Source organism: Engraulis encrasicolus, chromosome 10 (assembly GCF_034702125.1).
Source record: "Engraulis encrasicolus isolate BLACKSEA-1 chromosome 10, IST_EnEncr_1.0, whole genome shotgun sequence".
In the NCBI taxonomy this organism is placed as follows: Eukaryota; Metazoa; Chordata; class Actinopteri; order Clupeiformes; family Engraulidae; genus Engraulis; species Engraulis encrasicolus.
Genome location: NC_085866.1, coordinates 49,944,366 through 49,968,080, shown reverse-complemented (window position 1 = coordinate 49,968,080; position 23,715 = coordinate 49,944,366). Strand labels below are relative to the sequence as shown.

Below are 23,715 nucleotides of genomic sequence, written 5' to 3'. Positions count from 1 at the left end.
CTGTAGGCGTACACATTCTACATGAGGGGTGCTGGTCACAGGGCCAGTTTTTTTTTCCAAATTCCTCCCATTAAAAGGGCTGAACAACATATTACACATTTATGTCTATATTCACATTCATTACACATTAATTTCTATATGCAGCCCGATGTCTCCTCTGCTGTGTCAATGAAGGTCTGTCACCAAACTCATTACAACTGTAAAACAAAGCCTAGGGAGTGTTAGTAAACTCATCCCAACTGTCCCTTCTCTGAAGGTTTTTTATATTGCTCCCAACCCCAAGTAAACTACAACAACTTGACTAGGCTTTTGATCCCTGTCTTTCAAGCACTTGTGGTTCTCTCTATAGCAGGGGTGCCCAACCTTTTTTTAACCAAGATCTACTTTTGAAGTTGATAGTCTGCCGTGATCTACCAAGTCAAATTCAAGGATGTCAGTATGAAAATTTAAGACCACCATTTATTAATCACCATTATTATGAACAAAATGTTTTCAGTAGGCTACTATGGCCGTATCTTTTCAGTGTGTTTTTAAAGTGTGTTGAATAGCCTATCTTTACAAAGCAATGCAGCACTGATAGTATGCAGAGATAATTTCAGTCATACACAAGTCATAAACAACTGAAACAATTTCAAAATGATAAACATTTGGTATATAAAAGGCACATAGGCCATAGAGAGAGAGAGAGAGAGAGAGAGAGAGAGAGAGAGAGAGAGAGAGAGAGAGAGAGAAAGAGAAAGAGAAAGAGAAAGAGAGAGAGAGCGAGAGCGCAATGAAAGAATTGGATTGGTTAACACCCCTGTTAAGTGTGACTTCTTCTGTGAAGGTTTTTTTCCCCCCAGCTCTCTGGGACAGTAGCACAGCAAAGGCTTTCTATTGTGAGTTTGGCCAATCGTTTTGTCCACAACTGAAGCAAGAAACAGCACAAATTGAAGTGAATTCCATACATGTCAACAACTAACATTTCCCTTACACGCGGCACGCGATGTAAACGCAGTTAGCGATGATGCATGCTAGCGACTAGCGATTTGGACGAAGATCCTCTCATATCGGCGTGTCATAACGCATCGTTGCGCACATGTTCTGTTACTCACCCGATGTTACACGTGTGCACACATGAATCAACTGTAATACCCTTACGGTCACTTCCTAATGCTTTCCCCTCATTCTGTGTTACCGTGGGACTACTTATCTAACCAATACAGAGTCTATAGGATGTATTTACTCCAGGAGGAAAAAACGGATATCGTTAATAAAAAAAAAAAAAAAATTTTTTTTTTTTTTTTTTTTTTTTTATTTTTTACATTTTCGTAAACTATGGCGGCCAAATTTAAACTATGGCGGGCCGCCATAGTTTCCTCAATGTATGGGAAACACTGTCCTAAAAAAATCAAATACTCCACCTTTTCCTAATAGGTGTTGGGGGGGGGGGGGGGAGTTCTGGTAAAAGAGGGCTGAACCAGATAATGCAGCAGAGGTAGCGTGTTACAAGAAATGACCACAACTGGACGTGCGAAAGGAAAAATTAACACTTTCTTGACCCTGTACGGTGATGACCACGAGTAATTAAATCAAACTGCTAATCAAATCGGATGGAATTTGTTCTTAAAACCCATCAGGCAACCACAACGTTCAGATACAAACCCGGTTAATCACATCATCCTCTTAGGCCTCATCAATTACCGGCCCACACCCACTAGTAGACCCAGTCACACTCTGCCACGCACGTCAATGGCCCACTCCTCTAGCCAACTTTTTTCACCCCGCCGCCCATTTCAGCGTTGTCGTGCTAGTTCCGGATAATGCTCGACATAGAAGTCTATGGACTCCACTGCCCAATAGCAAATCCAATTCAATCCAACTGGTTGATATAGGTAGATATACAATGCCAAATAGCTGTGGCCAGATTTAAATAGGGAAATATAAGGATGAAGAACTCAGCTCTACTGTACGGGTGGAATCTCAGCAGTTGTAGCTGAATAGACTGGTGAGCCAGAATATAACATGACAATATGCTACAAAACTATAATACTTGAGCTGCCCCAGTCCCGGGCCAGACTCTTATGGCATGATTTCGCACTCTATTCGTTTATGCAATCGGCATGCAAGCCTCCACAGCCTGAGCCTGGCCTGAAACCGTTATGAAACGTGAGAAAATAAAGCCCCAGCCTGGCTCTGTCCTCCTGTAGTGTGTGCTTCCCCTTTTTAGATGCGTCCTAGCATCTCTATAAGAGATCAGTCCATCGTCTGTCTGTCTGTCTGTCTGTCTGTCTGTCTGTAACTCATTCTTTAACCCATTGGCGCCTGAGCCCGTTTTTAGAAAAGGTCCCCAATGCCTGAGGGTTTTTTGAGATAAGAAAAAATGGTTGGAAACTCCTATGAAAATTTCAATATGTCAGCCTCTGGAACACATAGGGACATGGGACAAATTGCATTTAAAAGGTAAAATCCTCTGCTTTCACGGGATTATGCTCATTCAGCATTAACACTAACACTTATTCCTTAAAAAAAATTATATCTCATAATCAAATGATTGAAAAAAGTTTCATGTGCTTTCAGGATAATTCTTGATGCTGCTATTTATTATAGGCTATTAGGCTACTAGGCTATTGCTACTGTTACAATAGCCGACTTTAACTAAATCATAATAGGCCTAATCATTATTATTATAATTATTAGGCAGTCATTTCTGCCATAAATCGGGGGACATTTGTCTAATACAGCCACTTGCTCTCCCACCGGCGAGTAATGGCCGTTGTATTTCTCCAAACGTTATGCAGAGACCGATGAGCAATTTCATCCTATTTTGAGGGGCTCCACTTTGAGCTGGATGGCCGCGCGTCTATAATCCGCATGTCTACCGTTGTCTGCCTCACCAACAGGCTATCACCATATCCGAAAGTTCCTCAGAGAAAATATTCTGAAATAGGCCTATATCTAAAGGACGTGCTTCCTCAGATATTGGCACCTTCGCCAATTGCCCCGAGTGTCGGAGTGAACTTTTGGTAACGTCGGGTGCGAAATCTAGCTGACTGTATTTGGAAGCCACTCGCCCACCCCTTCATGCGGCCGCGGCAAATCACACTTCTGCTCTCTATCTAAAGGGTCTTCCATCATATTTCCTTTCCTCGATTAAAATCTCTTCATTACCTTTCAACTGAACATCACGTTCGCTGTAACAATGTGTCTCGCGAACCACAGCCTTTTTTTTTTTTTTTTACCTGTGTGAAATGGCTAAACAACCCACGTCTGCAGAAGCGAGCATGGTTGATTTAATTTGATATTTTTTGTCGACGAATCAAACTTTTTTTTGCCACATGATCTTTAAAAAAATCGAGAACACCCACATCTTGTGTATTTGAACAAAATATTGTGCATTGCATCTCCCATGCGTCTTGAAAATATTGACAAATCAATAATGTTGCGTTTTGCAACAACCGGCGTCAGGGCCAATGTTGCGTAACGCAACAACCGGCGTCAATGGGTTAAATTGTCATTCCCTCCTGTGTCCACAAGGCGGCAGAGTGCATAGATGGATGCATCTTTGTTTCTACTGATGTACTAACCCAAGTTGAGGTTGAGGATTCCACCAGTTGGTCCCCTCTCCTGCTTGATGGTCTTGGGGCTGTCTGTGCTGTTCATAACTCCCATCTTGGAAGCTGGAGATGCTGAGATGGAAAACAGAGGAAAAGCATAGAATTCAGGTTTATATCACACAGAAAAATAAACAAGGACTCAAAACCTGTACAAAGCTTGCTAAGGCACAAAAAAGCTACACAAGTCACTTTTGATGCAAATTTTCAGATGTACTAATAAGACTGACTTAACATGGAAATATTGCTAATGTACTTTCTTGTGAAATCTGATGTACCACGTGAATCAACATGAAAATCTGTTTATGTATGGAGTGATACATTTTAAAATGTATGTGCATATGTATCTTTTTCAGATTTTCACATATGCAAAGATTCCGAAGGAAATTTCTGGAAGTCTTAGTACATGAGGCCCTTGGTCACTGAATAAGAGTAGATTGGAGTTACTTTATTCATCCTGAAGGAAATTAAGGTGATAAACCCCTAACCTGCGCCCTAACCAGGGCCCCCAGCCCCTAACCTATTAAGATAAACCCCTAACCTATTAAGATAAACCCCTAACCTACGCCACAGATTAATAACACAATGTACTTAAAAAAAAAAAAAATAGGGTGCAACATAGTAAAATGTTCTATCAAACAGCTTCCTTGGCGGAGGTCTGCACACTTTGAGTGCATTTCTAGTTTTTAATGATTTGCCATATGACATCAGCATCCTTCAGTTTGTCTTGGTAAAACATTGAAATGCCACAGCAGTATATTAAAGCTCATGGCACTTTGGGTGAATCCCTTGACCAGGCCCAGAGAACTGCTGCGTTTCAATTGAAGTGCTAAGGCATCCTTCCTGACTACAGCGATATAAAGTTCAAAACTTCTTCTACAAAGTTCAATATCTTTATCCAACGCACTGGTGTTATAACCATGGCCGTGCAGATTCTCTCACCGAAGGCGTGGATTTATTAAAAATCCTGCACCCAGAATTGTATTTCAGCAACAAGCCTTATAGGGTCTCCCATCAAAATGCTAACTATGCTCGCTCACACCTGCTTGGCTTGAGGAGTTCAAAATATGTTGTCAGATTTACAGTGCTTGTCCTTGTCCTTGTCCTTGCTCATTAATGTGCAATGGCCAGAAAAATAAATGTAAAAGAAAGTAAATATAAGTAAAGTAATGTCACTGACGACAGAAATTCAATTCAATATCTCAAGAAAGCGCAATTCAAAGGTAATTTTCTCATCTGCAATCGGGAGGTTGACTGGAAGTCCCCCAAAAGTTGTTGTGGCTAGGCTGACAGTCGGGAAACTTTTTATTGTTTTCTCTATTGAGGAAGAGCGTCAGTAAAGCATGAGGCCATAAGCACAGTTCAAGGACAGGAGTTGGGATAATGGAATGTACACTATGTAAATGGCAAGTGTCATGTAATCATGTAAAAGGCACCTAACCCAAAGCCAACAAAGACACTTGGCAGTCATTAACGTTACATGGTAACCCAACACAGAAGATGTACCACATGCTGTGGCTCACCAAACACCAGGGCCGTACCATACACCAGGGTTGAAGTCCTACCCAAGGTCATGTCCTGAACCTTGCCCCATCTTTCTCCCACTGATTTCTTAACCGGCCTATCCAAATAAAAGCATAAAACGCACCAAGAGTTATCTTTAAAAAGCATCGTACCCGTGTAGTCCATGGAGTCCTCCCCGGTGCTGTAGTGCGGTATCCGCGCCCCCCTGTCAGCTGAGTCCGGCTCCGCGTCCGAGCCCGTGTGGACGGAGGAGTTGGTGCTCATGGGGGAGCGCGGCATGTCGCTCATGGAGATCCTCCTGCCGGCCGCGGCAGCGCTGCCCCCGGGCCCCGACATCATGCTCTTGCCCAAGAGCATCTTGGGAGAGGCCGTCATGTCGAAGCTGAACTTGATCTTCTCCTGCTTGTCCAGGCGGACGGTGCCGCCGGCGGGGTTGGAGGGGTCCTGCAGCATCTGCAGCTGATTGTTGGGCGTGTACGGCGTGCGGAATGGAGCGTAATTGAAGACGCCAAACTTCTTGCGGATGTTCTCCACGTACACCTCCATCTCCTGCATGGCGCTGTTGAAGATGCTCTTGGTCTTCTTCACGGAGAAGGGGATCTCCTTGGACATCAGGTAGCAGTTGTTGATGGGCACCCATGCCCTGTTAGGTACCAAAATAAGGAAAAAGTGGTTACGTTTACCATACAAGCAGGTGCTATATATACTTGTAGAGAAAGAAGCCCCATAACACATGGCGTTCCACCAGTGGAGCACTATTCAGTCGTTTTTGCTACTATAGTACTACACTGATATGACATTGCACAGTGCCTTTAGGAAGGCATTAGGACTTGGTCCTAGCCCATCCTGGTAGCAGCCAGTTCATAAACAGGGGGCATGTCTTCACATGGTGGTTCTCAAACTCTTTCTGCAGGTCCCCCACTTTTGGAAAATTAATCATAAAAGTGAATAATCACCTGTTAACCTGTAGATCTCCCATTTTGAAAAACACCGTCTTACCGTAACAGTTCCAGAAGAGGCGTTAAGAAATGAGCCGAGCCGAGGGCACCAGGTCACTACAAAGCAGTAGAGTAAGTAAACAACAATCATGTCACCTGTCATGCTGGCCAAAGAAGCGGGCATCCACTTGTCCGTCCTTCTCTCTCAGGGCTTTGGCGGGCCAGAAGGGAAATCCTTTGAGCTTGGCCCACACCAAGGGATGAGGTTGGCACTGGTCCCAGCAGAAGGAATTAACAGCACATTGCACAAACACATGACACAAAAGGACAAACATATTAGGTGAAAAAAGATACAGTAAAGGAATAGGCAACCGTAGCAAAAAAAAACTTTATGGGACTGATTTTTAGAAACGGCACACTCCAGAAATACAGGGTGGGCCAACCATATGGGGACACTTGTTTCTAAAACTTCAAATCACAATAATTCAGAGCAAGAAATATACAGTGCAGATCCACATCTGAATCGGAATGGCTCTGTATGTATGCATTATTTAAAGATGACAAAGGGTAGAAATTAGCAAGTGTGTTCATACCAAATCTGAAAGGTTATATGATGGCACAGAAACACAGCCGACTCGTTTGAAGAGTTCAGTATTTGGTTGTAGCAATTTACGCATGTACCTCCCATGTCCTCGATGAGTGGATTACTATCTGGGCAAATTAAAGGCCCTGGTAATCTATAATCAAAGCAATGACGGTATGCCCAAGTTCATCGCCACAACACCTTCAGAGCCAAAACTAAAACACTAAAACTGCCACTTGCCATTGCCAAGACTGCTTACACAAACACTTCAGGATTAGAGTGCAGTGCAGATCTCCAGATGGCGTTTGGAGACTACTACACTAAACCCTCTACCAAATACATTTCTTATCGCATCATTCTGATCCCAGAAGGTCAACATTATAGGACAGTTTTTGTTAAAAAGTAAATTAAGTTATGAGACTTTTAAGGTGTATTACTTCCTCTGATGTAGATGACCAGAGTTAGTCACCACACACACACACACACACACACACACACACACACACACACACACACACACACACACACACACACACACACACACACACACACACACACACACACACACACACACACACACACACACACACACGTCAAATGTCACTTACACATGGTTCACAGAACCAGTTGTCCCTCTTTTGGCAAGCTGACAAGTAGCACTCTGGACAGACTTCAATTTCACTCATCTGCAGAGGAATAATACAAGAACAGGAGAGGGTCCCGTGAGGAAAACACTATAGAGACAACTATTGGTGGTCAAGACAGCACAATGCAAATGGTAATATTGTAGTAATAATAATTGTACAAATAATTGCAAATTTATTTCAAAAACATTAATAATGAATTTTGAGTAACAATAATAAGGCTACCTCGTGCTCACAGATCTTCACAATCACTTTAGCTGTTGCCGTCAGTTTATGGTTGCCTGTGGTGAAAAAAAATAAAATAATAAAAGTTTAATTAAAGTTTATAAAAAGTATTAAAATGGTCTACTACATTGAATAGATGGTATATGCTGGGAAAGCTGCTCCACTGACCTCCATTGTAAATTATACAGTTGTGTAGAATCCACTTCACGTCTGCCAGAAAGGCTTCTGTGCAACCGTACATTTTCTTCTTCATGTTCTAGAAGGTAAGCAGAATAGTGTTAGATCCCAATGGGATATCTTTAGGGTTGTAAATGTATAGTGCTTTGGTTTGATAAAATGTGAGTATTGTCGCTATTGGCTTCAACACGTTGCTTTAGACAACAACACTGAGCTCACTCTTCTGATCCACTGATTCAAATAAGATGCCCACATTCATAACAAAAGTATCAGCTCCATGCCAATCTGCGGCCATAATTGACCTCATAAAGATGCATTGTCTTAACCCATTTTAGCCTGGAGCGACATACAGTATACGCTGCATTCAGGTTCTTGAGATTTTAGGTTTTTTATTTATTTAAGAAGTGGGTATGTTAGAGCTGAATGAACACACTCTAATGCAAAATGAGGGTCCAAGCTAAATGTAAATGCAACTTATGTCATATTTTTATGTGCTTCAGAGGCTGAGATATTCAGGTTTTAATTGGCAGAGGGCACCTTTTCCCAAAAAGGGCTTTGCCTAAAATGGGTTAATTCTTGGATGTGTCTCAAGCATTTTAAACATGGGTATTTTGCACCTTGAATAACTTAATGTGTATTAACAGGTTAGTTGGATGTGTGGATGTTGGGTTGACTACCTTCTCTAGTGTGCAGAGGTCCATGGGGTGGAAGATGTACTCCGCGTAGTCTGGATGCTGCTCCAGAGAAACAGGCTTCTGGAACGGCTCTGTCTGCTCACACACCCAGGAAGCAGACGAATCACACAGACAAAAAAACATCCACGTTAGTCTAGGATAACAATATTTCTTAAGGAGAGAGAGAGAGAGAGAGAGAGAGAGAGAGAGAGAGAGAGAGAGAGAGAGAGAGAGAGAGTGTGTGTGTGCAGGGCTCCAGACTAACTTTTTGCACTGGTTGCACTGGTGCGCCTACATTTTTTTTTTAGGCGCACCAGCACAAAATTTAGGTGCACCCAAATGTTCACCCCATAACACACACACACACACACACACACGCACCCCAGCTTTATAAAAATAATAATAATAGGCTAATAAAAAAGCAATAGGCCTAATAATATAATAATACAAATAATAATAGTAATAATAATAATAATCATAATTAATGAAATTGACCTGGAGTCTTCCATGTGCTAGAGGCTAGTCTTCCAAATGTGCTCCTCAAAAGACATGACACTGACAGTAGGCTACATAACTACCACATCCTGGCTACAAGTAGGCCTAAGCTAGCCTAAGCTTTAATTTTCAGCAATAAGTCTACACACAAGCACAGAGATGGATGGATGGATAGATAGGCTAGATGGATACCGGTAGATTGCCTAGATATTTTTTCAAACCCTGTTAAAAATGTCATGATTTTTAAAATCATTAGACACTAATAGCCTATGTTTACAGGTGAATTGGGTTTTGTATTTCCCCATTTTTGAGCGCTCTCCCTCTGCATGATGATTGGGTATCTTAGCAAGCGCTATGATGAATGGTTGTGGTATCTTAGCAAGCGCTTTGAACAGACATGAGAGCACAATTTCGTGCGTGCTTCCCCCACCTCTCTCTCGTGCAGTCTCAAAGTGCATGAACGATGGCTTGACAGATATTCAGTTTTGAGTCGCTATCAAAAAACTCTCACTGAAGTCCCGAGAGACTACCGTGTCACCTGTTGTTTGGCCAGCTCTGCACGCGGTTGAAACGGACCATTTACAGGTAGGCTATCCGAGGTGAATTGGGTTTTGAGCGCTCTCCCTTTGCATGATGATTGTGGTATCTTAGCGCGACGACAGGACAGCACAATTTTGTGCGCTCTCTCTCTCTCTCGTGCTGTCGCAATGTGAATGAACGATGCCTTGCCGACAGATAGGCAGTTTGGAGTCGCTATCAAATAACTCTCGTAGAAGTCCCGACAGCGTGTCACCTGATGAATGGCCAGCTCTGCACGCGGCTGAAACGGACCATTATTATCCGCGCACCCGTCTGCGTTTATGTGATCAGTGGCCGATGTTTAATATATCCTCAAGCCATCTCGTTTTTCCCCCGTGATTGTAACCCTCTCGTCCGTTTCAAAACTCCCCTGGTTGAGATCACAAACTTGCGAGCACACGTGAACTCGGATAGTTTAGCGAAGTCGAACATTTTATTCTGAAACGTCGGGCTGCCTGTCAGCGAGAGGAAGGGGGAGAAAGATAGTTCAGCGGAGTTGAATGACGCATTGACACGTTTTATTGTGTGATGGGCCAGTTACTGTAGGCCTGCAGAATGACTTCATTTTATGGCCATTAAAACGGGTGTTTAGCATTGCCAATTGATTTTGTTCTACTGATGGCTGGTCGCACCGGTGCGCCTAAAAATATTTTTTAGGCGCACTATGGAAAAAAATGGGCGCATGTGCGACCAAATTGGTCGCACTCTGGAGCCCTGGTGTGTGTGTGTGTGTGTGTGTGTGTGTGTGTGTGTGTGTGTGTGTGTGTGTGTGTGTGTGTGTGTGTGTGTGTGAGAGAGAGAGAGAGAAAGACAGCCTGACAGACCGACTGAAAGGACACAAATGAAGTCTAGTGATGCATGAATACAGATGCACGCATAGTATACACACATACTAAGCACGCACGTACAACATATGAATGGGAGTCAATGGAAGGTCCCCAAAATTGACTAAAACAAGCTGTGTGTGTGTGTGTGTGTGTGTGTGTGTGTGTGTGTGTGTGTGTGTGTGTGTGTGTGTGTGTGTGTGTGTGTGTGTGTGTGTGTGTGTGTGCGTGTGTGTGCGCATCTTCTTACCCCAGGCTGCTTCATCTTCTGAAGGGCAAACTTCAGCAGATAAGAGAGCTGCTCTAGTGTCAACATCGTCATGGCTTTGCTCTGTGTCTCGATGCATTCTGCTACCGTTATTTTCTGGAAAAGAGAAAAGGGGATTAATACTTGTGGCAAATAAATAACAATTATGCCCAACACAATGCAGTGTTGAAGAATTTACAATATGATATTATATGAATACCACAGTATAACATTATGGCATCTAGGTGATGGAGAGTTTGAATGGGGTATTGATCCTTGTTCAATTGGTTGGGCCTGTAATGGCTCATATTCTTCCTAAAAGGCTTTGTGAAACCACTATGTTACTGGTTAAGAATGCGTCGTTTGCCCTTGTTGGCGTCGTTTCTGTGGTTATTTGCGAAACTCAGGTGACAAATGTCAAAACAAATCCAAATAATTTGATTTGGACATTTACCTATACAGTATGTGCTACTTAGTGAATTCAGAGAATACAAGCTGAGGGCTGCACAGAATCAGATAAGTAAAGCTAATATTGTGTTTTTATCATTCTTTTTTACTGCTTCAATGTAAACTGTATAAAGCAGCCAAAAAAAGTGTGGCAATGTATGACATCTTTATGTCCGAGCAAGCCAGTGTAAGAAGCGGGCTGTAAAATAAATTCAGCTCGAGGGAAAACAGCACAATGGACCCATAGTTCCCGCACTGACATGTAGTGCAAAAGAGCTAAATGTTTATGCGTTTGTCAATATGAATGCCCAAGGGTGTGTGTGTGTGTGTGTGTGTGTGTGTGTGTGTGTGTGTGTGTGTGTGTGTGTGTGTGTGTGTGTGTGTGTGTGTGTGTGTGTGTGTGTGTCAGTGGTACAATACTGTATGTGTCTGTGTACTTGTAGTATAAAAACCTCTCTTAAACCATCTTAAATAAAAAAAATCTTAAAAAGTGCGAGCAGAGTGCCAATGAACTACTGCTGTGCAGACACAAGCAAATGCACACATGAACACAGATCTCCACCACCCTCATCAACCCCACACAGGGCAAGCACGCAAACACATCCCTCATCGCCCACTAACACACAAACATATGCACACACCACCTACTAAGACGCCATCACAGACACACACCCACACACCACCTACTAAGACACCAACAAACACACACACACACACACACACACACAAGCCTTGTACACGCACGCATGCACACACACACACGCACGCACGCACAGCAGAGCAGGGTAGAGCAGACCACACCACACCACACCACACCACACCACAGCCACACCACAGCCACACTACCTCACACTCAGGGCAGAACCAGTCGCCCTCGGGCTCGGCGGCCAGTTTCAGGCACTTGGCGTGGTAGACGCGCGGGCAGAGCTCACAGCAGAGCACCTGGCCCTCGCGGTGGCACACCCAGCAGTAGAAGTCGTTACGGCCGTCCTGCGGTACAACATCAACAGCAACATCTGAGGTGAGCAGTGACGAGGGCTGCTGCTGCTGCTGCTTCACATAGTAAAAGGGACCATGCCTTAGTTCAGACTGAAATGAAAGAAAAACAGCAAGGCCAGAGAGAGAGAGAGAGAGAGAGAGAGAGAGAGAGAGAGAGAGAGAGAGAGAGAGAGAGAGAGCAAACAACAGAGATAGACAGATGGAGAGAGAGAGAGAGAAAGGAAGAGGGACACAAAAGGAAAAAAGGGGGGTTTGCGAATCAAAACAAGCCACAAAACACTGGGGAAGGTGCAGTGAGCAACGGCAGAGGTAAGGGGACTTGGCAGTTAACATAAAAAAATGGCACACAAGCAAAACCAAAGACTGTGACAACAGGAAAAGTGGTGTACACATCATGGCAATGGGGGAATGAAGCATCAGAGATGAAGGAATGCAATCACATTGGAATAAAAGGCTTAAGGGTAAAGAACAACAATGATCTTAATGAAAATGAAACATAAGCCAGTGAAATCACCTATGTGACATGACAATGTTAACATGACTTTAGTTTAGCCTTCGGAACCTGCTGGGACTGACAGCTTTGTGTTTGGCACCAGGGACTGACACCTTTGAGGCAAGTTATGTTGGCAGATTGGTTTAACTAGTGCAACCTGTGACTTGAATAGATTTACACATTCAGACCAGTTGAGTGTTAAATAAAAGGATGACAAATCTGAGCGCTTCTACAAGCGGAGGAGGGCTATGGAAACAGTGCTGAGTGGTACCAAAAGGATACCACAGCAAAACACTTAATTAACTTAAAAATAAAAAAATACTTAAAACACATGGCTGACTGTCTGCATATTGCAATATTCTGTGTGCCAATGGGAAAGAAAATACATCTCACAAAAAAGCTTAATTCAACTGAAATAAAAAATAAATTAATTCAAGGCACAGTACAGTAGAAACATTGCATGCTTTTGCCACAACCCATACTAAAACCTTTCAGTCGGTACAAGCTTAAGCAAACATTAAGTGTTGACCAATGTGTTCACACCTGCACTCAGTACAATATACTTAAAGCAAGACATTGACATAAGGTTAGCAGGTAAATAGAGGTTAAGTGCATGTGACTTGAATGTGTACTGGAGACGAGGGCAGTGTTTGCTACCCTCTAATCTCTAAAGAATACTGTTCCTATATCTACCATAACACCTGAGGTAGTATGTTGCTCTGGGGAGTGCCTGTCTACAGTGGCCAGTGTTTTCCCCCAGCACATTATAGTTAAGGTGGCCACCTTGACAACAAACACATGAATACCACCTTCACTAAGACTAATGAAAAATCTACGATATCGTACTGTGAATTTAATTAATTAAGTTGGCTTTCCAAAAAAACATTATTTTTTTGTTTTATCATGCATTTGACATGAAACTGCACAACAATGACTTTCCAATCACGATAGTTACACATCTATGGAAGCAATGGTACAGTATAGCACAGTATGGTACAGTATAGTGACATTAAAGATCTTCCACTACTTCTAAATCTACTAAATGTTGTGCAGGAAACAGTGGTGGCTGGGTGCAAACCTGGTCTTTGTTGCCGGTGTTGATGATGCCAGGTTTCTTCTTCTTCTTGATGGGGCTAGGGGAGGTGGACGTGGACGTGGACGTTACAGTGGCGGTGGCCGTGACGGTCGCAGCAGAGGGAGAGTGTCCATTGGAGGAGTGTTGGGGGCTGGGGAGCTTACGCTTCTGTGCAACCAGGGCTTTCTCTGCAGACCCCGGCTCCAATGCGGGGACTAGAAGGGGCAAAAGGGTAATTAGGCCATGGGTAGTGATACAGAAAATGACCCCTCCTCCACCAAGTGCTTTAAAATCCTCTGGGCTCAGCAGAAACAGCTCACACTACATGAAGTAATAGAAGTTCACACCTATTCTGTCCCAATTGCTGTTTTCCATGCAGGGTTCCTCAAAACACATCCACACATATACATGCTGTATAGTATACATATATAATGAGACATGATAGCAAATCTGAGATGACTGCATGCACATAAAAGCCCCACACTGTTCACCACCAGTAGAAATAAACTGCTATAAGTCCCTTTTGAATAATATCTTGCAACCATGCTTGAACCATGCTAGGTCACTGATGATGAACACCTGCGCTGAAGGACAGTAATACAGCATCTTCTGATCATGTATAGTTCCTCCACAATAATTCCAGAGACATATTCATCAAAATTTGAGGAGAATATGATTACCGCTTTTTTGCCTTAAACGTGCAGAATTCAGTCAAAATTAACAAATACCAGTTCCCGAATCCTACATTCATGGAATTTAACACTTTCAACTACAAATCCAAGTATACTGTAAGCAAATTATATTTGTATGTGTCTAACTCAAGACTGCTCATTTATTCAGAACTGGCTTCTGAATAAAACTGCTTTTAGTTACAACTACTGATCTGAATCTTGTGACCATGTCTTTTTGCTCTTGGCATCTGAATCAGGATACCACATCATAAAGCTCATGGCGAGGAGCTGCCCATTGTAACAAATACACGTTCATTTGCCCTCAAAATCTACAGCAAGGTTCAGCTGCAGAGAGAGAGACCACAATCCACAAACAGAACAGACAAACTGAACCCAGCCAGACAGCCAACCAGACAGACAGGATGCTCAAGGGCAGCTGCAGGCCCCTGAACTGGGCCCTTCCTTACCTTTGGGTTGAATAGACATGTCCATCCCCTCCATCACATCTGGCTCCGGCTTTATCTCCTCCTCAGCCAAACTGACACAGAAGAAAGAAAGTTCACAGACAGAGAAAGAAGAGGAGATGAGAGGAGAGGAGAGAAAAGGAGATAGAGAGAAAGAGAGAGGGAGACAGAGAGAGAATGTCAACACAGAGGTTCTGCTGAAGCACATCAGTAAAGTGATAAACAAGGGTGACGCAAATGCTGGCCAACTCCCACACAGACACAGGAGACCGTCTCCAGAGTTTTCCCAGTTGTTTACAGCAAGTGCAGCATCCTTGCGACCCTCTCCGTGAACACAGACAGATAGAGGAGAAGAAGGTGCATCAACCGTGACGGACTCACACTAGGATCAGCTTAAACGCCTTGGCTGCTATTTTCGGCCTTGATAACAACATGGTAGCGCCTGGAAATCTCGATTCCCTCGTCCTGTATGGTTAACTATTGTTGTTGCTGTTCTTCTTAGGTGTGAAAAAAATGGACCCAACCGCCTTGCCAATATGGTCCTCGACTACGCCACACGGACTGACATCCGTCGCTACGGATGGCTCTGCTTAACTAGTGGGGATTTGTGGTCTTCCCTTTTAGCCTTTTAAGTGAAAGAACTGGTTAGCTTAATCACTCCTGACCTCATTAGCTGTATATCGGGCTTTAAAGTTCAGGCCAGTCTACCAAACAAACTTTTTATAATGAGATTACAATTGAATTTACAAGAGGTACCCAATGGCTGGGTTAGCTCATTACATTGGAATAGATACTTCATAGATACTTCATCATCCATCTGTTGCTCCCAAGTACTCAGAATCAGGCCTTCCTCCAGGCCCAACCTCCCCAAAAATGTTGCAATCATCAGGCAGCATGACAGGAAGAGACAAGCTCTCGTTTAAGGAAAAATGGTTCCTCAAAAGCAATGATGGTGATATAGCTTTGACCTACTATTAAATAGAACTAACAGATACCTCCCAGCATTCTGAGATTTCTGCTGTTCCCTCTCATAGCAACAGTGAATCATATGCCTTTGTCTCTACAGCCTTTCACTTACAAGCACTGAGCTAAATATCACACAACCTAGAATACGTACAGATATACATTAGATTCATCATTTTGATTTGGTACACACAAAAGAACCACTGAATTCATCCTCACCAAATACATGCAGAATAACATCCATTTGAGATCTATGAACAAGAAAACCCCAAAACAAATGAAATTGCTCCAGTTTTGCCCTATAATCCTGGACCCCTTTTTGATACCACAAGCAGGGAGGAGAGAAGAGGAGAGAGGCCCTTTCCTTTCCTCCCCCCAAACAGAATGACGCTCTTCGAGCATCCGTCTCCCCCTCCTCCACCTTTTCATTTCTACACAGGTCAGTCACACCCTCCCGCCCGCCTGTACATAAATTCAGCCTCCATGCTGGTTGCTTGCTGGATTTTATCATCATTTGCTGTGTGCCCACAGAGATGTACTAGAGATGAACCGTTTGGTATTTTTGTTCAGGAAAGACACAGCGCCCCTTTAATTCCCAGCAGTTTTGTTGGTTGATGACCATGAAGATTAAAGAACATCTTCCTGGAATCTTGCCTTAACTCCAAAAAACGTTGCCTAATGAATATCCACACTGAGAGGACCTGAATGGAGTGGTCCTTAGCCCTGTGCCACTCCACTTTCACCTAACCACTTTGACCTCTCAACCAAGTCCAAAGGTCACACTGAAGCAAGAGCCAATCTCAGCTTTCATCAAGCTCTCCACCACACTCCAATAGCGGCTTGACTAGGTGTTAAGGCAATGACAGAAACAGGGACTTGATGATTAGCATGAAGACCAGTCAACGCAGACAACCTCCACACATGTTACAACAATAGGTTTTCTTCAGGAGAACTAGCTCAGAACTCTGAACTATGATCTGAAGCACCCAGAACAATACAGGCAACTTAAATCACTGACCGCAAATCCAGTTACAGCCATTTAAACACAGTGGGATCTCTGGGCTTCTTGCTCCCTCCCTCTCCCCCAGGATAACCGTGCCCCCAGTGACAACCAGTGGAAACTACAGTTCCAAATGGAGTCCCTGTGTGTGTGTGTGTGTGTGTGTGTGTGTGTGTGTGTGTGTGTGTGGCCACTGTATATCACCATAGAGATTAAGCCGAGGTTAAAAGTCCATGTCAATATGTAGTTCCGGTGAAATCACGCCGAGATAGTGAGGGGGAAAAGCAACTCCTCTTTAAGGTCAGTGGCATGTGACCTGGAGACACAAAAGATGAGCCTGTGTAGAATTGCAATTTAGCCTTGAAAGCTCTTGCCCTTTTGCATGTGAGGTGGACGGCAAAAAAAAAAAATCAGATGCAGCAAAAACAAAAAAACACCCAGATAATGTCAGCAGCTCCTTGACTTCCTTTTGTCGCTTGTGTAGTAGGAGGCAGCCACTGAGTGTCACTGCTTCAGCCACGGAGGGGAAAAAAGATGGCAGACAGAACTCCCAGAGGACACTGTGGATCAGCAAGGGGGCGAGGAAGGGGAAAAAAATGCTCACAGTCCCAAGACATGAGTTTTTTTTTCTCTTTTTCATGTGACCAGCAGCAGCATGTGTCCGTGGATCCTGGGCAGGCCTCTAGACTCTCCAGCAGGACACAGGCCAAGCCGTTGGTAAGGGGGAAACAAGCTCACGGCACCATGTGGATTAATCCCAATTCATTGAACTGAACACAACCTCCAACAGACTCAAAGAAGGGGGAAACAAGGAAGAGAGAGACAGAGAATGTTAAGATAAGGTCACCACAAAAAAGACAGACAAAAAACCCCACACAGGTTGGAAGATAACACTGTAGCCACCAACCACAGCCCTATAGTCAGAGCGAAGTGGAGGCTTATTTTTTTTCCTCGCCGTGTCTGTTTTTCACTTCCCTCGCGCTCTCTCTCTCCCTCTTTTTTCTCTGCTCCTCACAGGAAATGAGAACCACAGCTTCCCCTCCCCCACTCTGCACACACAAGCCACCCGCTCCCCTCTCGCTCGCTCTCTCTCCCGCCCTCCCTCCCTCCCTCCCTCTCTCTCTCCTTCTCTTCTCCCCTGCGGGCTAGAGACACGGGCTCTGGCACGTCCATGGCAGAGGATCAGGAGGCCTGCAGAGCTTTCCGTTAACAGGGAAGAGAAAAGGGGGGTGGAGAATGAGAGGGAGGGAGAGAAAGAGAGAGGGAGGGAAAGAGGGGGAGAGTGAGAGAGGGAAAGAGGAGAAGAGAGAGGGGAGAGGGAAACAGAGAGGGAGACAGGGCGAAGACACTCACCCTTTTCCACCATTTTAAATTCCCACATGAATAGCTGAGGAAAAGGGAGCAAAAAAGACAAGAGAAAAATGTAATATCATGACCGCATGGTATGCGCACAAGCAAACAAGACCTTACAGTCCTCCTTTGCACTCGGCTAGATGTTATCTTTATGCAATTTTGTAAGCAGGAATAGAGCCGTCTTGGCTTTCCAGTTGGCTGGTTCTGTTGATGGGGAAAACACATGCCCCCATGACCTGAAAGACAGTCTGACTTATCACAGATGGTAGAGCGAGACTCTCTAACACCAAACTCACTAATGGAAGCATATGCGATACAAAAAGTCTGGGTGTTGGACTATTACACAACACTTTGCAGAGTTCAACCTTCAGCTGTGGAACACACAGGTAAAATTATCAAACAATAGTCTTGAAACAGTCACAGATTACATAAAACAGCTGTATATTTAGGGTCATGCCAACAGCAGGTCATTGTTCAGCCCTCACTAAACCCTGCCCACCGTAAAACAAGTATTATACATGATGCAGAAAATGGACAGCATACCTTCGCATAAAGCACTGAATATGAAAGGCAATTCTTCAAGCTTGGCCTTTACATTTAGTTGGTTGGGGATGAAACAAAGATGGCTATGGAATTTTCCAGAAGGCCCTTGCTCATACTGCTACCCTCACAGAGCTTGTCAGTCTTTAACCTCAGCTGCCATTGTGATTGGCTGGAGAGGCATACAGAGAGGAAGCTGATTGGCTGGTTGCTCAGTGCCACATAGCACAGTCATTTTTTGCCCTCTCTCTCTCCCTCTCCTTCTACTGAAACATTTTGCTGCAATGCAGTGATTTTTTATACACATTAAATTGAAGTCATACTCTTTTTGATACTGTTTCTTTGAAAAAGCACCTGATGGGTTGAAGGCTGATGGTGAAAGGAGTCTGGCTCTGCCACTCAACAAAGAAAGTCATTGGTTCGGCCGTGGAAATTGTGGTAATCCTTTTCTTTCTAGGGACAATGTGACCTGATTAGACCAGAGTTTTGGCTTATTTATATAAAATGGTCCAGACTGGATGGACTAGTCGAACAAAGGTTATTTCCCTGTCCCTGACATTAAACACATCTAACCGCTGCACTGCTCACCAGATGGTTGTTATTACGTTGACAGTGTCCTTTCTGAGATAGCTTTCAGCACAACCGGACAGGAAAGCCCTGGCCATGTATAAATATTGCATTAAAACATCATGGTATGATTAAAAACAAAACTATTCAGCAGCCAATAGAGAGTGTAAGTATGATTTGGCTGCATGGATTTGAAGAGTTGTTTTTTCCCTCAGGAGCCAACAGTTTGTCATGTGATGTTATACATTCTAACCATGGTGTTATCTGTTTGGAACCACACTAAATCAGTGAATATAAGAATTAGTCCCTGTTACCAGGGCTGATGGAGAAGAAAATCAATGGGGTGAATAAAGGCGAGATGAGTATGGCATCAGCACAATGCTATGTTAAAGGGCCATAACCTCTCTATACTGTTCACCAGATGGCCGCTATGTGTTGACACAGACTGATTTCTGAGATAAAAGCGCAATAATTGCACGTGAAGCCATGTTGTGTGAATAATATACTGCATGAGATGAGAGGAATAGAGCAGCCACCACAGTGACTCAAATCAAAGAGCCCCACCACCACCAACCATGGCGCGATGGTGCTAGATAAAAATAGTGTGATGTCACCCTCTAAATATATTACTTGTGCTGGTGCCTTGATCAGCTGCTATAGAAACTAGCGGAGAGGAGACTACAGCTTTGTTGCATGCTCACAGTCTTGAATATGCACAGCTAACGTAAAATATGTGAACGATTCCTAGGTTGGGCTCCAGTTGTACGTATTTACATAAACATAAGGTATCAAAAGGGGGAATTTCATTGTTTGTGTTTGCCCAGGTTGTGTCTGAGGGCACTCAGATATTCAAGGGGATTTCCACAGCAGTTCGGAGCTGAGCAAGGCAAAGCTGGAATACAAATGAGGAGAGAGAGAGAGAGAGAGAGAGAGAGAGAGAGAGAGAGAGAGAGAGAGAGAGAGAGAGAGAGAGAGAGAGAGAGAGAGAGAGAGAGAGAGAGAGATACTAGCAAAATACTGATAGGGAGAAAAGGAGGAGGTACTGTAGGGAGTGAACGACAGAGAAGGCGAGGAAGAGGTAAAACACTACCAACAAATTATTTCACATGAGCAAAGAGCACAATTCAAAATGCCAAAGTAAAAATGGCAGGCTGGTGGTCTAACAAACATGGCTTCATAGAACACAGCAGCCTGCTAAAACAGCAGCTTCTTCCTTTCCCTCTGACTACAGTGGAGGTTCCACGACTACAAGGAATGTTCCCAGAGCGTCCAAGATGGCCACAGACGTTTCAGTGGTGTGCGTGTGTGCGCGTGTGTGTGTGTGTGTGCTGTGCTTGTGTGTGTGTGTGTGTGTGTGTGCGCGTGTACGTGATGGGTGGAGGGCGGGAGGAGGGAGAGAAGCTCCAGTTACAGAGGGTTTGCGTTTAATCCACACACAGAGTCAGATAGTAAAACGAGCTTGACGACCCAGGAAAGCCCAACGTTTTAAGAAAACACCCAAGCAGCCCTCTTCTCCCCTGAGACAGCATTGGCAGCCAGTAACCGGGTGGAAAAATATCCATGCCAATCACAGGAAAAGATTTGTGCCCATGTCTGTGTCTATGTTGATATGTATGGTATGTAACAGAAATATGAGAAGAAAATTGGCTAGGGAAAACATTTGGTGACAAAACATCCAAGTAAATGGCATTTTTAAGTGGAAGCATTAGGAGAATTTGTGAGGGAAATAAAAAAGGCATTTCAACCATGAGTACCTTGATCAGTAATCAGTACATGCAAATAAACTGTCCGATTGATTCAGACCTCCTATGGTGTTGGAACAGCTGCCAGTGTTTCTCCTGTCCCCATTTTCCCCTTACCCCGGCTTATGACATAGCCAGACAATGAAGCAAGCCATCCGCTTACAAAAGAGGTACACCAGCCCATCGCCACCCAACACCCATCCCCCATCCCATCTCTCGCCCTCCCTCCTGAAACCAATTCCCCTCCCCCACTTCTCTCTCTAGCAGCAGAGATGGGGCTGGTGGTGGTGGTGGTGGGGTGACAATATTGGCCTAGATGTACATCAAGAGGTGTGGACGCAAGAAAAGGAAAAAAATAGCTAAGAGTATCGTGGGGGAATAAAAATAATCATTTGCAATGGGTCCCCACCACAGCATTAAGGTCAGGTCTTAGTGGCTGAACTGGGCATCCATTGTGACCCAGTAACACTGTGGTGAGGCCTGAAAGTTCAATCCTTTGCTCCCAGTATTAACCTCTTGCTTGGCCCATTAGCCCGAGTCCCTGGCTTTAGCAAGGCAGTGGAGGCCTCTCTGCCTTGGCTTGGCTAGGCTGCTGCTGAGGCCTTCTGTTCTGCTCTCTCCCTCCCCCTCCTTCCCTTTTCCACAGAGCCTCAACTGAATGACTCACAGGCTTTTTTCCAAGGGTGGACTTGACACAGACAAATAACAACAGGAAGACAAAATAGGTAGAAAGCAGGCACAATGTTGTAAAAAGAAGGGATCAAGCTTACCTCTGAGGATGCATTGCTGACACTGTGTTATGTCAATACTTAAAAAAAACATGGAGGACAGTCTCTCTGAGTCTTTTAGTCGAGGGAGGGCTAAGCACTTCAGGCTTGGTGATCGGGGCCCTGTCTGATCGTAGCTCGGCCGTGAGTGGCTCCTCTTTCACAGGCAGCATGTAAAGCCGCAGCTGATTGGTCGAAACATTTCCTGAGTAATTATCTTTGTTCAGCGCTCGCAGGGGCAGCCCTGAGTGCGAGGGAGAGCACGGGGAGAGAGAATGGTGATTCAGAGCTAGGCCTAGATCACGAAATACCATGTTTTAACCTCTTTATCTCGTCTGGAATAGTCATTTATGGGTGGATTAATGTGTCTGTGTGGGGCATCCACTGAATTTTAAACTCAGTGGGTAATATTTTTTACATCTAAAAGGTAAATGAGGATTCTGGGCCTACACGGTTGTTGTTAGCCTCCATGTTGAACGGAGGACATTTTTTTTCCAGCTCTCTCCCTTCCTGCCTATGAAGACAGGACCAAAGTAAACAGCATATGCTAAGAGAATGTTATGGGTAAACTAGCATGTGAGCTGGTACATTTCCAAATAAAAAAATAGACATGAATACATGAATACATAATTTATGAGGGGGGCAAAAGGTGCTTTGAAATGCTTATTAATATCCATGGTACGTCCTAATTTGAAAATTTGAATAACAAAATAGTGAGTATGGTTTTTGTGTCAAGCAGTTATACAAGCTGTTGGCAAATAAAACAGACAGCACTAGTTTGGGCTTTAAAGTAGCCTGCCTAATGAAAATGTGTTTGCCCCCTGACTCATTCTGTTGTTCTTACTTTGTGCATTAGAATGTGTAGGCCTGTATCGTGCAACTTGTGTCTTGAAGGAGGGTATTCTCTAATTAGACAAGACATTGTCATTTAAAAAAATAATTTGGGGTACTTATTGCAGTGTAATAAGACAATTGTAGGCCTCCATTATAAATGAATATCTAATTCACACGTGAGAACAATATGTAGGCTACAATATTCACTCGTGTAACCATTACTCAACTCAGAGTTTTGACAAAGAAAACAGCACAATACTGTTTAGCTAGGCCTTGTGTGTACTCTGGACAGTCATGCATGGATTGCTCACCCTGCTGAGGTTGAACTCTTATCATCAATGCGCTGCTGCCATCTGCAGGCCTTTCGGGATAAACAACAGCAAGTAAAACTCTAGCAGCTACTAGAACTAGAGCTCTAGGTTTACCTTCCACTCCACTGGTGGCCTTGCTAAAACAACCACAGCCTGGAGTACTTTAGATATCCAGAGTAGGTTTTAATTCTTAAAAAACAAAAACAGTGGAGGTGTGCAGTCATGAAGAAACGTTTCCTGCTAGGCTAGGCCCACCATAATCCCGCCAATTTGCATGCACGAGACCGAATATGATGCGAGGCCTGTTGTATTGAGCAGCCTGTTGTATTGAACAGCCTTTTTTCACAAAATGAAAAGAAATCGAATCACTGCTTACCGTTTAATAATCGAGTCACTTGAAAACACACTCAGACTTCAACAGGCTTGAAAGACACTGCCCTTGACATGTTGGAATCAAGGGGTTTGTAGTTTGGTCTCTGAGGAGGCGGGTTTTCTCTCTCCTATATCTGCAATGGTAAGTTAAATTAGTATTTTCCTGTGCAGTGTCAAATGGCTTTATTGCTTTAATAACTTATTCAACTATCATTCAAATAACATTTATCAATATAGAAGGTCGGGTAACGTATGTTGTTGAATTGTTGGAATAATAATAATTAAAAAAAAAACATGGCTAGGCTGGCTATACATGACATGAAATCAATCATTACATTTCAGCACACAGGACTACCACACAATGGGTTAATAAGGCAATCGGTGCAAACGAAACTTTAACCATGCAAACATTGTACACATATATCAGCCTATGGCCATGTATTATGACTTAGTTCACAAATGCAAATATTGAAATAGACTATAATATTGTAAGGCCTAACACACACCTGCTTTGGGCTTTACTGCTGCATATGAAGTGATACTCAAGCAATCCACTGGGGGCGCGGAGTTTCCCTTGCTTCAAATTGCTCGTACTACCTCCTCTCGCTAGTCAT

The 23,715-nt window shown here is 43.7% G+C and overlaps 1 protein-coding gene across 15 annotated transcripts in view; it reads right to left on the bottom strand.

The window, feature by feature from the left end:
* The window catches only part of LOC134457268 (MYND-type zinc finger-containing chromatin reader ZMYND8-like), a 37,020-nt gene extending 13,321 nt beyond the window's left edge, over nt 1-23,699 (bottom strand). For 5 of the 15 annotated variants that reach the window (XR_010036427.1, XR_010036426.1, XM_063209186.1 and 2 more), the window contains exons 1-11: nt 14,656-15,014; nt 13,521-13,732; nt 11,797-12,039; nt 10,507-10,620; nt 8,362-8,454; nt 7,676-7,763; nt 7,508-7,563; nt 7,247-7,324; nt 6,212-6,327; nt 5,270-5,760; nt 3,567-3,668 (exon numbers count right to left, since the gene is read on the bottom strand). Coding sequence is in view for 13 of the 15 variants with exons in the window: in XM_063209186.1 (XP_063065256.1) it covers nt 3,567-3,668; nt 5,270-5,760; nt 6,212-6,327; nt 7,247-7,324; nt 7,508-7,563; nt 7,676-7,763; nt 8,362-8,454; nt 10,507-10,620; nt 11,797-12,039; nt 13,521-13,732; nt 14,656-14,860 (1,798 nt within the window). In the remaining 2 variants the exon portion in view is untranslated. The other 10 variants (XM_063209196.1, XM_063209197.1, XM_063209194.1 and 7 more) reach the window with 10 other exon arrangements.
* Nucleotides 23,700-23,715: the final 16 nt, after the last annotated feature.